Below are 14728 nucleotides of genomic sequence, written 5' to 3'. Positions count from 1 at the left end.
TTTTTCAAATATTTACCATCAAGGCCTCTTCAGACGTCTCCATCTCTTGGTGCCACATCACGAGTGGGTGTGTACATAAAAAGAAAAGCGAAACAGCGAAAGAGGGATAACGAATGCCCACGGAATGCTCTATCCCAGGCAACCGACCGATGGGCGCTGCTGGACGTCGCTAGAAAGTGGTTATATCTTGACTTTTAAAGATTTAACGCACTCCCAATGGATCCACCAAGGAAATACAACTCTAGAAAGAGTATCTATAACACATTTGCCGCCTGTTGTCCGCCTGCTTATCCCACCATCTGTCTGGAGGCAGACAGCAGACAGCAGACAGGAGACAGCACCAAGTGTTTGGTGGCCTGGCCTGTCCTGTCCACCCGCTGATCCAATCCGAAATCCCCAGTCCAAGTCCAAGACTCTTTCGTGTGTCGACAATTGAAAGCAATTATAATTTTAGTCAACATATGGAAGAGGAAGCTCAGTCAGCGAATGGTTACGTGATGGAAAACAGGAAAACAGCGCCAAACAGCTCAAACCTGTGGGAAGGAGACGACTGTCCAGCACCCGTAGAGTCTTTTCCCAGTTTCCCAGAGAAAGATGAAAGATGAAGATCAGATCAGAGTGTAGAGTGTGGAGTGTAGAGTGTGGAGTGGAGAGTTTTTGGCCAATTAAAAGTGGCGAAACTTCATATTTGTGCATACAACTTTATTGGACTGCTTTAGCCTTTAAGCCTTTAAGCCCACTCAACAATCTAAGGAAAACCCCTTCATTATCTTGATACTTTGTTGCAGAATGGTTTGGACGACGACGACGACGACGAGGACGTGGACGAGGACGACACCGAAGACGATTCATTTGGCTACGAGGGCGAGGGCGATGCCGCCACCGAAGACGATCTGAACGAGGTCAATTCCGATCTAGACTTGGAGCACGAACAGGACCAGGACCTGGAGAGTGAGTTTCTGGAGAACTCCCTGCCGGAGCTGATACTGCAGCGGTGCCACGTGGTTGCGGCCACGGAAATCGTCGTACAGTCGTCGCACATCTCTCAGGATCAGCCACGCGATTGTCTTGCATCCCAAAAGGTAAGCGATGTCCCCCGGACCCCTCCTCCCTCCTCCTCCTCGAGGATTTGCATATCGTTATGCTGTATGCTGAATGCATGTAGTTGTTTGTGTTTCTTGTTGTACGTACGAGTACGAGTACTCGTACGAGTAGTTGTTGCATGCCTCCTCCTTCTACAGTATTGTCAACTTTTGTTACTTCGAATGCCATGAACCTAACCCAAAAGCCCAAAAGCCCAAAGCCCCAGAACCCCAAAACCCGATCCCCGAACCCAAAAACGGCGGACAGTTATCCGCCACCAAAAAAGGCAGCAAAGAATACTTAACAAATGATCTGAGAAGATCTTTCTGATCTTTCCAAACCAAAGGAAAACAAAAACAAAAACGAATCCAAGTTGGCAGCACTCTAGAGGCAGAGCTCTGCCATATCCCATATACCATATCCCTCCCCTCCTTGTGTGTTGCATCTGCCCCTCTGATTCTAACAACCTCCCCCACCTATCGCTCTCTTGTTGTTGTCTGTAGCCCGGCGATGAGGCCGACGAGGAGCTAGAGGAGGAAGACGACGAAGAAGACGCAAATTTGGGAGCCGATGTGGTGGATTTTTTGATTGGAAAACGCCGGCATCCGCATCCCCTCAACCATCCCCACACCGCCCACACCAAGGGGGCAGCCACATTGACCGACTTTGAGGCAGACTCCGAGAGCAGCGACCTCGAGCAGGTGCAACAGCTGAGCCGCCGCGGCGTGGGCCTATGCAACAGCCGCCGGGCGCCACCCTTGATTGCCACACAGATCGTGGAAATGTCGCAGAACGGGAACGGGCACGGGAACGGCATTAGCAGCAGCAGCAGCCACTCGGCCATGCTGCAGCAGCGTCACAGTTTGGGCAACAAAATGCTGCCCATACAGATATCGAGTGGCGGCAACAGCAAGTCGGCTGGGGGCAAGAGCATTGCCGTGGCCGTGATCACGCCCAATTCGCACGGCAACACCAGTCACGGGCACGGGCACGGGCACGGGCACGGGCTTGGGCACAGTCACGGGCACGCCATGGGCCATGGACATGGCCTGAACGAGCTGAACAAATCGCCGCTGGGTCTGCGGAAGACGACCCATCGGCATAATGACACATCAAAGTTCAATAGGTCGAACCGCAAGTCGAAGAACTGCGCCATCTTCTACTTCAAGCATTTGGACACGGACAACGAGCAGTCGGCGGCAGCGGAATGCAGCGATCTGCCCAGCGAAGATGATCCCCAGATTGGAGTTGGAGTTGGCGTCGGAGTTGGCGTTGGAGTTGGAGGCGACGTAAGTGAAACCCCACAATCTCTGGGTCTCTTCTCTCTCTCTCTCTGGGTGTCAGTCTTCGAGCTTAGTTTTTTTCTTTTTCTTGCGTGTGTGTGTCGGTTACGGGTCATCATCTGATCATCATCACAGGCAAAGGTGTTCCGTCACGTCTGTCTCCATCCACATCCACATCCACATCCATGGAGTGGAGTGTCCACCCCATCGTCCCTCGTCCTCCACAGGCTGTAGCCCACTAATTAGCATGCCTCCCTGTACCATAAGTAACTAAACAGAACGATCTATCCAACTAACTTCTATATACTATACGAACTTTTGATGTATTTTTGGCATGCCTAACTAAATTCTCTTGATATATTGATGTTCCATCTTACGGTAGTCTTCATTTTCAACTAAAACCAACATCGCTCGAACCATTAATCATCTAACCAATAAAAAAAAAAAGTTTACTTAACAAAAAAAAAAAAAAAAAAAAATAAGAGCCATGTGTTTCTTTTAGAAAAGAGAAACAAAAATCTATTATTTATTATGGAATTGAGAGCGATGGCTTTTAGAAGACCTGTTCAGTCCATAGATGGTTCTGGCACCGCTAAGAACCATCTTCATTAGGAAGCTTGAAGATCTTTCTTGCGGAAGCATAAAATACTCGTACATATATGAAAGCTATGATACCCTTGATTTCAATATCCAAGTTCTTTTCATTCTTCAAAGAAAGGGCCTTTGGAAAGCCTTAAACTGAAAGACAGATGATTTCATTTCCGATTGTTCTCTTCGAAACTCCCCAAAAGATCTCTCATGATCACGAACAAACTCGAGTTTCAGTTCTAAAAACAAGTCGGAAATCTTTTTGAAGATGAGATCTAGCGCTTAAGGTCTGTTCCAACTTCGGGATATCTCTCTCCCACTCTCCTACTCTCCTTCTCTCCACAATCTTCAGCGTTCAGGCGTAATTTGTTTGTTCATCTGTCTGTTCTGTGACTTCTGTCCACAGTCCTTTCCTCCATCTATCTCCCACATTGTCCCCCACACCAGCCCCCACAGCCAACAACAGACTGACTTCTGGGGTCGTCACCATCCCAAATGGAAATAAATTGCCAGCAAAGACAAAGTCACCGAGAGACGGAGATGGAGAAGAGGCGTTGCCCCAAGTCCTCTACATGTCTTTGCGGCGAGATGCTGATTCAAAGCTCATGTGCAGCAGCACGTTGCAAGTTGCAAGTTGCCAGTTGCAAGTGTGCCTGTGCCTCTGCCTCTGTCTCTCGTACAATTTGCCATTTTGCGCAAGTAACGCTAATTAAACTTCATTTTCTACCACTTCATCTTCATCTGTTGGGTTTTTCTTTTGGTTTTCCACTGATTTTAATGTTTCATTCCGTTTCCCTTTGCCACACGGCTCCTCTCCCTCTCTCTCTCTCTCTCTCTGGATGTTGCACACAAATATATAGATACTGAAATCGGCTGATGCCTCATCGGATGACGACGACGAGGGTTGGCACTACACTGCAACTGCCACTGCCACTGGCACTGCCACTGCGGCCACTGGAACAGCTTTGGAAGCCACTGGCACAACGATTGCGGATGGTCTGCAGTCGACGGCCGTTTCTTCAACAACTTCTTCGGGGGGAAAAGCATTGCCCAGCGACGACTCTGATAAGGAGAACAAGGAGGCTTTGGTTTCTACGACAACCACAGCGGCATCAACAACATCAGCAGCAACAGCAGCATCTGCCACAGTTGTTGCCACAACAACAGCGGCAACAAGCAGCAACTACGACAGCAGCAGCGCCTGCTCCTCGTCCAACTCGAACGGCAGACACACAGAGACCTCGGCCACCTCGCGAGTCACTCAGATGCAGCGCCCCATGGACCTGGTCATGCAGCATCAGCAGCAGCAGCAGCAGCAGAAGTTGCAGATGCAGATGGAGTTCCAATCCAGCGACAGACACATCATTAGCAACAACAATTGCTACAGCCACAAACACTTGGATTCAGCCAACAACAACAACGAGGAGGGGACAACACACGATGGCGCAGATGCAGATGGAGATGGATCCCGAGGAGCAGAGGTGGAGCACCATCGGAAAATGGGGGGCGTTGATGAGACAACCGCTGATATGGCAAATGGAAATGCCACCAAATCTGCCCAGCAGGTGAGTGATACGAAGAGATATACCACAATACTTTATGGAATTGGGTTGAAAGATCGTTCATCAGAGGTCTGTATGATAGGACTCTTCTAGGGGGTAGAACAAGGAATAGAAAGCAAGGAAATCAGCCATTAATGATGGATCTATGAGAGTGGAAGCGAAGCTAAACGAGAGAGAGAGAGCTCTGCTTGAAGTATATTTATGACCAGTGAAGCATGGAACCAACTAGAACTCCAAGTAGGAGAGAATCTAATGAATAATTATCTTGGGGAATAAGTTCTTGTGTATGGTGTGACACTAGGGATCTGAGAGAAAGGAAAATATCAGCCATTGGCACCTTATTACGAGAAGTACAAACAGATCTGTTTAGAGAACAGGAATCATCTTCTATTCAAAGTGTTCCGTGAACCCTTTTTTGCTCAATTCTGGGAGAACCCTCCATGGCTCCCTGTTTAATCTCCCACTGTCCAGCGATCTCTGGCTGCCATTTATAGACCAATACAAATCGAATTCGATCCTAGAGACCAGAGCCGGTTCCCACAGTCAGTCAAGTGTCTGTCTGTCTGTCTGACTGTCTCTCTTTTGGCCATGTCTGTCTCTGGCTTTGGGTCTGTGCCTCTGTGTCGGAGTCTGTGTCTGTGTCCGTGTCCGTGCCTGTGCCTGTGACTTGTGTCAATAAAAGAGTTTTGGTTTTGTTTGCAGAATGCATGGAGGGCGAGGAAGGAGGCTTTTGAGTGAAGCTCTTACAAAAGGGGTCGTATCGTATGTATAGCATTTTCAATAAATGGTAAACCCCGGCGAATGATTAAGCAGTTGGGTTAATGAAAGCGAATCATGCACCGACTCCTGCCATTCGAAATGGGAACGAGGAACGACTGGGAGATTGGGAGACCGACCTGCCTTCGATCGATGACTACCGACATGCCATGTCGTGGTCCAGGAAAAACGTTCATTTCGGAGGCTCGGGAAATTGAAATTGAGTTGAGCACGTCAAAAATGGGAAAGTACTCGCGTACTCTCGTACAAAATTACTTGGGAAACGTGTGATTTATTTCTTCATTCAAACCAAATGAAACGAAACGAAACAATTGAAAGGGACAGTACGGGTACGGCTACGAGTACGGGTACGGGTAGACAGGGATTTATACTAGGGAAATTCGCGAGGAAACTGTCAATCTTTTGGATAGAGTCATGATTTAACATTACATTTTCCTCACTGCTCTCTCCTCTCTCTCTGCCACCAGCAGCATTTCTATAGCCGTGCGGACATTTGCAACATCAGCGTGTGGCCCAGCGAGGCAGCAGCGGGAGCAACAGCGAGTGGCACCAATGGCAATCGGCATTTGCCTCCACGATCCCCAGCAAAGTCTGCGAAATCATCAAAGTCGCAGGCCAGCAGCAGCAATGCCACCATGTCGGCCTCCATGATGCTCTCCTCTCCAGTCAAAGTGAGTATCTCTCTCTCTCTCTCTCTCTCTAGCAAAGAGGAAGGAAGTGGAGCTTCCTTTTCTTGGACTCTTGGACTCTAAGAGGCTTTATGGCTTTCTCTATGGCTTGGGGGGTGGGGGGCTGGAGTGCTCTCCAGATGGGATCTAATATAATTTCTACTTTTGATCTCCCAGGCGGCTTCTTAGTTTCGGTTTCAGTTTCGGTTTCCCTTGGAGTCCGATCGATCCGTCGCTCCATCGATCATTGGCCTATCGAATGGACTCTTCGATGCTGGTGGTCCGCTATAGCCCGGTGTGTGTGTGTGTGTGTGTGTGTGTGTGTGCGTTCGAGTCTCAAATTTCTCTAATCTCCTTTTGTGGTCAACATTTTTCGTGTAAATTCGCTGGTAAAACATGCACGAGCATGTCCCTGGCAGGCGCTGACAACTTGCTTGCCATTTAATGGAGTGTAAGCGATCATCGCATCGCATCGCATCTTTTGGGGTAATGCGATCTATGGCTCAGTGGAGCACAGCAGAGTGTGGGTGTCTGTCTCTCTGTATCTCTATCCCTCCCTCTCTTGGTAGTCCCCCGCCTGCCTTCCATCGATCATTTGTCGCTGCCGCTTGCTGCCCATCAATGTCTGTCGTCCAACGTGTTTGACACTGGACACTGGACACTACTCTCACTTTCCATTCCGAACCCCAACCACAACATGTTGCGCATAGGCTTGGGCATTTGCATTTGCATTTGTCGCCCGCCGATGCACGCAATTTTCTCTACGCTCCAGCCGGAGGGCACTCAGTGTGGCAGGAAGGGGGCACGGGGCACGGAGCACGCCGCACGACTGCTACGCATGTGTCTACGCAGTGCAGTGCAGTGCAGTGCGTCGTTGATTTATTGAGAGTGAAATTTTGTGCAGCTTTGATTAATTTTGACAAATTTCAACCGAAATCGAAAACCCAAAACCCAAAACCTGAACCTGAACATGAACCTGAACTCCAGTGGAAACCACGCGTAATACATATATCAAGTCACCTTCTCCCAAAAGAGATCTCCCAGATAAGGAAAGGCCATGCGGCAGAGCAATGACGTTGGAAATCAAGCGCTAAAAATTCAATTATCTTATCGATGGACACAAATGATTTGTGTTTTTCGGCAAATAAAAAATCAAAACATACAGAAATAAAAAGAAATGAAAAGAGATATAATAGACAATGAGCGATTATTGTAGAGAGATATAAACGTTTTTACTGTCGCGGGAGAGGGGGAGAGAGGGAGAGTGGGAGATACTAGGGATAGTTGAAGGAGAGCGCCCAAAGGCTCCTCCGCTCGTGTCACTCTTAATGGCAGTTGCTCTCTCAAAGATTTAACCGATTTCACATTGATTTTTTGCGCTGCCATTATCTTATCTAGCTGTCGCTTGTTCCCCCGTTGCACACCCGCCCCCACTGCCCCCGGCTGCCCCACTCACACCCTCTCGGGGCTATTATCAAACGCATTTCGGTTCGACAGTTTATTTTAATTCGTTTTAACTGTGCCTGAACATGGCGCATGGGCCGGTGTTGGGGCCGGTGCTGGGGCTGGGGCTGGGGCTGGGGCTGGGGCTGGAGTGTCGGAGTGTGAGTGCAGTAGCCCGTCCGTCTGTCCCGCCCTCCCCCATTCCACAGCCACAAGGCAGAGCAATAGCCTCTCTCTCGCTCGCTCGCCCGCTCGCGTCAGTGCGATTCGCAACGTTGGAGCCAACGGACGGCAGACGAAACGGTTAGCGGACGACTCTCCCAGATCCAGATACTATTCGTAGTCGTAGTCGTAGTCGCAGTCGTAGTCGCAGATGAAAACCAACCAAACAACAAACAATTGCTAAACAAAAACCAACAATGGAAAGCAATAAAAAAACACAGTAGAAAAAGTGTAGTGTGCATTAAAACAAAACAAAAACGAGCGAAAATCCACTCCCGCTAGATAACCCCAGTGCTTGTGCAACTGTAAATAATTCAGAGTGGCCTGGCCTCGATTTCAAATAATTAACGCGATTAGATTTGCCAAAAAGAAACAGAGAAAGAGTGCTGTGCTGTGCTGTGCGTCTGTGCGTAAAGCGATCCAGCGATCCAGCGATCCACCGACCAGTCGACAACTGTCAAGGCTCCACCGAGGAGCCAGCGATACCGCACTGCCAGGAGTACCCTGCAGTACCAGAGTACCAGAGATACATAGATGCTGCCATGCTTTCCAGTTTTGGGCCTTAATTGGTGGCATTCATGCCACAGACTCGCATTAATAATTGCCTTTAATTATTTATCGCAGACGCCCAATCGCCGCGTCGCTTTTCCTCCCCGCCAGCGCCGAGTAACTGTGAACCGTAAACGACGGCGTTTTCACTAGCGGGGCATTCGCGCATTCGCATTAGAAAATTGTTTCCGTTTGCCACAGAGCTCCACTCAGTGGCCAGTGGCCAGTGGCCAGTGGCCAGTCGCTGCCAAACTTGCCTCCTTCGATCGGCGGGCATCAGCGCTCTTTCGCGTGCCGCTCGTTGCCGCAGGAAGTTGTTAATTAAATTAAGCCCAAGATCAACAGTAAGCCCAAGTGTAGACAGTGTTTCAACTTCAGTGAGTGAGTGAGTGATAAAGATACATCAGATAGAGATACAGATACAAACATATAAACAGAAACACACAAAAAACAGAGCCCTCAACATCTGTTTTGGGGGCACTCAAACCTTGAAATTGTTCAATTGCCCCAAGCAAAAAAAAACCAAAGTGAAAAACTACAACATTTTCGTAAGCCAAATGGAACAATTAGCCATGGTTGATTGGATTTCTATTCGGAAAACCTACTGGGAGAACTACGAGTACTACGAGTGGGTACATGTTTCGAATTCCGATTTTGGTAAGCAAAGTACGAGGAAAGTCGAGCACAACCGAGCTCTGATTCAATCAAATTATCGTTTGGTTTACTTTATGGGGGGTTCCCGAACGAATGATTTCCCCATAAGGAACGATACAGTACTTGTATAAAGCGGAAATGGGGGAAGGGAGCTAAAGCTAGAGACCATCTTGAGGATAGAATTGTGCACCATTACTATTCAAAAGTAATCCTTGATATTTGTCCCCTATTTCTCCACTTGAACATTTATTTTCCTGCCTTCTATTGTGCTTCTGCCTTTCCCACGCACACATTTCTCAATGCAAATGCCATACAAAAGACATTTCTTTTCCTGGAAAGGAATGAGAACGGAGCCCACGACCCACTCACTTGATTGATGAGTGAGCCACCCACAAAAACAGAGAAAAAACGAGGCGGCCATAGGAATAAACAGAACTAGAGGGAGATAAGAAGTGTCTGTATAAATTGCGAATTCAAGTCTCCACTTGGGACTCCCCCTACTCCACTCTACCCGCTCCACTCTCCATTGAAAGCCACTCCACAGTAATGACGTTGAAGTGCACTATAAATGGGTGACAAACTGCGATAAGGGAGAATGAGTGAATGGTTTTGCACGATAAGAGAATGCCTCCCACCCTGATAAGGCGTAGGCTCTGCCTCTCCCTCTCTAGCCTGTGCACTCTCTCTCTCTCTCGCTTCCACTGCACTTCCACACTTCCTCTTTCTTACACTCATTCACTCTCCCTCTGTCGGGCCATCGCTATACTTACATTTTCCGATATTAGTCAGCCTCAAGACTTCAGTGAATCAACAGGCAAAGCGGCAAAGACTCTGCGATTTGCCACGGTCGTTAATTTCCGACCTCTAGAAGCACACTCTCTCGCTCCACAGCCCTGAAAAACTCTGAAAACCCGATTTTACCAGCTCTATAACTATAACTCTACAACTCCGTGTCGCTCTTTAGGTCTCGCATGATTCAATCAAGCAGCTTGTGCTGGAAGCCGAGCATCTGGTGCGCGACGCTCAAGAGGCCGCTCTGAAGACGCCAACGAAGCAGAAACATTCCATCATCAAAATCTCGTCGACGGTCAAGAAACGAGAGGTCCACATGCCGCCGCCAATCAAGCAGCGCGTGGAGGTGAGTTCCCGGTGGAGCCTCCATGGTCCTCAAGCCGAATCTAATGTGTAAACCCTCTCTTTTGCGCCTTCCAGGAGTGGCTGGAGCACCAACCATCCACACCACAGCTGCTGACGCGCAGCCACACCCATGAACTACTGCCTGGATGCAAGCCCGATGACTGCGAGGCCTCGGGCGAGGCATCCGAAACGGACTCCGTGCCCCAGCCAGGGGGAGTCGCCCTCAATGGCGGGGGATCGGACACCTCCGAGGGCTTCACCGATTCCATAGCCACCTGCATGCAGACGAGCACCAATTCGTACGGCAACTCCACGGAGAGGATCGGGGGCTCTGCAGAGCCCATTGGCCAGCCCGTCACACCCCTGGGCTTCGGCAGCAGCAACCAGAGCCTGAACGTCAAGATTGTGAAGCGTCCGCAGGCACGCCGCAAGTCGGAGCGCCCCTGGTCTGTGTCCTGCCTTTCGCAGCTGACGACAGACGCCGCCGGGCACCAGCTGACGACAGCGATCGTCGCGGTGGGACAGAACTCCCCGCCGGGCCTGGCCAGCCACTCGATCAGCGAGAGCGCCTTGGATTCGCTCTCCCCGGGCCCCCGGCCACGTGCAGCCTCCTCTTCGGGCACCGGCAGCAATGCGGCCCGCAAGAGCGACAGCAAGGGCTCCTTGAGGCGCCGAAAGGCGCGCAAGAAGCGCATCTCGGCTGCCTCCGCAGGCAGGAAGTCGGACTCCGGCTCGGAGGCCGGAGGAGGGGATCTCACCCAGACCCTCATGAAGTCCTGCGAGTCCATGTCCTCGCAGCAGCTGCAGGAGTTCACAAATGCTTTGTTGAGCATCCAGAAGGGAGCTCCAGGGAGTCCCAGAGCAGAGGCCACTCTGCTGGCTGAAGGCGACCCGGAGTCACATCTGATGTTGCCGAAGTTCCGCGTGGGCTCCTTCACCACCGCTGGCCTAATGGCCACCGACACGAGGCTCGGAGCACTGGCAGCCCTGTCCAACTACATGAACGAGGATGAACAGCAAGCAGGTAAGAACAGACTACGGAACAGTTCCTCCGTTTGGGAAGGAAGGAAATAGGTTCACACTTTTATCTATCTGTCAATCTTTGTTCTCTCTAACACAAGCACCCAAGCCGGTAAAGACCAGGCCCAAAGGTACAGCCAATGCACCCCACGCCCAAATAGAAATGAAAACATTCCATTCCCAAAGATATCCGATATCTCGGATGTACAGCGAGAGCTACAGGGCTTTCATTGTACATCTATTCACCCCACCGCTCTCTGTTCCATCCACCTTTTCTATCCATCCATCACATCTGTCACATCCGCGATTTATGTCCTCTATCACATCTCGCCGAAACGTAGCGTACCCAATTATTACAATTACCATATCGTTCCTCACCCGAACAGAACTCAGCACCGAAGATCATCACAGCAGCATCTCGGAGACCGCCTGGGACAACTATCAAGAGAAATACAACTCGGAGAACTATTCCGAGGGCTTTGATTCGGATGCGGCTCGTCGTCTCTTGGAATTCGGCGACGACTATCGGTGAGTACACAGAGATGATCATGACGATGATATATGATGAGAGCATGAGAGGTGACCTTTGAAAGCTTGCCAAGAAAACTATTTATAAACGGCTCAACGGATCCCATAAATAATCCCATCTGATGATGATCCATTCCCATAGCAATTTCATCGACTCGCAGTCGGATGGCTGCAGTTCTTTGTCGGCGGCCAACAATCTGGACTCGTTCTCACCGCCGCGCATGGACTCGCTGCAGAGGCACGAGCTGAAGCCGCTGGCCATCAACCAGGAGACCATCAGCAGCAGCGTCGACCACGCCCGCCGCCAGAGAGCCCTGGAGCTGCAGTACGAGAGGCGTCGCAAGACCCTCGAAGTGAGACGCAAGTCGTGTCAAGGTGAGGAAACGATTACACCACTCTCGGGAGACCCCCAACTACCATCTCTCCGCCTCTGCTCCTCAGATATGGATGAGACCATTAGCAATACACAAAAGGATAAGGATCAGCAGAATCTTCAGGCCCAGCCCTCACTCTCGGCCTCTGCCACAGCCCTGATGACGCCTCCAGCGAATCAGCAGCTGAATCTGCGGACCGAATCCGTGGGTCGCAAGCTGGACTTTGGCGCTGGTGCAGGTGCAGGGGCAGGCATGAGCCACTCGGCCCAGTCCCTGCTCCGTCGCACTTCGGAGAGCGACACCTCCACCAGGAGACGCCGCACTGTGACCGCCGATGAGAGGCGCCGCTCCTCCAGGAACCTGGAGAAGTCCATCAAGCTGATTCCAGCCTCGACTGGGTCATCCAGCAGCGATGACTCCGAGGACGGAGAGCAGGAGATGCGTTCGCTCCTACAGCAGAGTCGCCATCGATTGGAGGACACTAGAGCCTTGAAGATCAGATGTCATCTGCTTCGACCAGAAGATTACGTAAGGATAAGCAGAGAAGAGCCTCAAGGGAACAGCGTACTAATTTCTACTTCTTGTGGCCTTGCAGAATGAAATCATCAACACTTGCCGCGATAACATTCGCTGCCTGGAGGCCGTGCTCCGCGGTCCGCCCGGCACAGTCCTCTCCAACCAGTGCGCTGGCCAGACAAAAGGTGAGTCCCAGCAGCAGCCTCCATCATCATCATCAACATCATCTGTCAGAAGGCGAAGGCGCCAGCACCTGGCTGCCACACCCGAAGGGGATGCAGATACAGATGCAGAACCGATCCCCATTCCAGGTGGAAGTTTAGCCATCGCCGAGTGCAAGTGTGCGCCCATTACCCGCTTTGTGGCGCGACTCTTGGAGTTCGTTATGGACCTGGGCAATCTGCTGGAGCACTTTGCGCTCTACAGGTTCCTGGCCGGGACTCTCAGGTCGCTCTATGCGCTGGTCAACCGGCCCATGGGGCCTCTCGAGCGGCTCTTTGGGGGCCTTAGGGGTCTGCTATGAGCAGGAATGCCCCTCATTCGCGGCGGGGTTGGGGGGTCTTGGCCAGGCTTTAAGCATGAACCGAATCTGTATTATTTGGATGTATTATACATGGATCCTTAAACCATTATACGATATACGATGTACGATTTACGATTTACGATACGATGTGATACGATTTAAAAGAATTTTGTTGCTGCATTTGACAAAACGCATTTCGCATCGAATCTTCCACACAATTTGCCTTACTGATCTTTTCTCTGTTTAATTTTATTATTTTTAAATAATTTTATTTTTGTTCAATTATTTTGCTTATTCTTGCGCATTTGTTTTTTTTCCTTCTTTCATTTTTTGGCAATAAAAATTACGTTTTGAGCATCGAAACACCAAAAGCAGAACTAAAATTGTTATAATTCTTTGTTGCCAGAGTTATTTTTCGATATTTATCGATAATTTCATGATATTTTCTGATATTTTTGGTGTTTTGTCATTTGTCATCCTTCTGTTTAACTCCATGTAGAGCCGCCTAATGCCTGTGTTTTTGTCAAATGTCTTAACAAAATCAATTAATCTATCTAATAATCATCGTTAATCACCGTTTAACTCTCTGTTTAGTTTGCTTTGAGTTTAGTTGTGACATCAATCGTCGTAGAATAGCACTAATCGTACGAACGTACTGTACTCCCTAAAGCGGTAATGGGTCCACCCCATATCCACACTCGTACTCAAACAGATCTTAGTCTTAAGTTCTAGCTCTTAAGTTTTTAGCTCTAAGCATTTAATTTAGATTTGTATAACGACATCCAAAGCTGTCCGTCTGCCGAACACCTCTAAAGGCTATCGGTTAATTGTTAATATTTCCATATCTACTGCAAATTCCTGTAAGGAATATCCCTACTCTGCACCGTACTGATTCTCTACTGATCTGTGATCTCTAATCGATTCAGCCACACTACATTTAACAGTTTATCCATTCAGCACATAGTTACTCCTTTGATTTATTGATTATTTTCAATCGAATCGGGAGATATATCTCCCATTTTATAGAAAAAGTCCACCAAACCCTCTTCTACCATAATTCGACACGAATACTACATGCATTTTACACATCATCTACACAAGGGGTTGTGTCTTGGCTAAAGTTTTGAATGCACTTCTCGTATATTCGAAACTGTAGTTCTTCTCCTTCAGATGGAAACCTCTTAAATTTTCCTCATTCTTTGAAGTGTTTATACAGTATTTAGATTAGGCCCATAAATCTGATGAATAGAGGAGGGGAAAATTCTACCTAGACGGCCAGCTGGCTTAATTTTGACCCCTCCCAAGAGCAAATTTATTTTTGCCCACTGACGTCATATGTACAAGTCTTCTGGCAGCGAAAAAATGTATAAACAAATGTGTTTGAGGAGGGAAAATATTTTAAAACAAAGAGAAAACGAGGGTTGATTGAGATATATGTATTCTAGAAATAATGAGGGTTTCTTCAGAAAATTTGATGGGACTTTATAACTGTAGGCTGGGCTTTTCAGCAAGCGCTAGATGTCGCCTCGGATGTTAAAGTCAACATCAAACTGTGGCTCAAGCTTTAATGAGAGCTTTAGCTCGCTATCGCTATCATCATCTCTCTATCTCTCTCTCTTGTTGTTACCCATCTAATTCAGTAGAAAATGACGTCGTCGATTTTGGCCTTTGCTCTCTGTAAGCTGCCGAAACTAATAAGCAGACCCTCTCTCTCTCACACAAACACAACCAAATTTACACAGAGAGAGCCGAGAGTGACAAAAGCGTGTGACAAAGCCAAGTTCAAAACTTATTTTCTCAC

At 48.9% G+C, this 14728-nt stretch overlaps 1 protein-coding gene across 2 annotated transcripts in view; it reads left to right on the top strand.

The window, feature by feature from the left end:
- The window catches only part of LOC6599571 (serine-rich adhesin for platelets), a 139175-nt gene that overhangs the window by 116311 nt on the left and 8136 nt on the right, over window positions 1-14728 (top strand). Inside the window, exons 7-16 of one of the 2 annotated variants that reach the window (XM_026993751.1) lie at window positions 789-1082; window positions 1587-2372; window positions 3815-4519; window positions 5764-5964; window positions 9794-9967; window positions 10042-10990; window positions 11373-11514; window positions 11657-11889; window positions 11956-12416; window positions 12484-12589. In XM_026993751.1, coding sequence (XP_026849552.1) covers window positions 789-1082; window positions 1587-2372; window positions 3815-4519; window positions 5764-5964; window positions 9794-9967; window positions 10042-10990; window positions 11373-11514; window positions 11657-11889; window positions 11956-12416; window positions 12484-12589 — 4051 coding nt within the window. Of the gene's footprint in view, window positions 1-788; window positions 1083-1586; window positions 2373-3814; window positions 4520-5763; window positions 5965-8755; window positions 8833-9793; window positions 9968-10041; window positions 10991-11372; window positions 11515-11656; window positions 11890-11955; window positions 12417-12483; window positions 12590-14728 lie in introns of those variants that run through there. The other variant, XM_026993752.1, reaches the window with a different exon arrangement.

The sequence above is a fragment of the Drosophila persimilis genome, unplaced genomic scaffold, assembly GCF_003286085.1.
Source record: "Drosophila persimilis strain 14011-0111.01,24,50 unplaced genomic scaffold, DperRS2 tig00000885-arrow-arrow-pilon, whole genome shotgun sequence".
NCBI classification, from domain to species: domain Eukaryota; kingdom Metazoa; phylum Arthropoda; class Insecta; order Diptera; family Drosophilidae; genus Drosophila; species Drosophila persimilis.
Note: the sequence above shows the minus strand (reverse complement) of the source record. Positions and strands in the feature narration are given on the sequence as shown.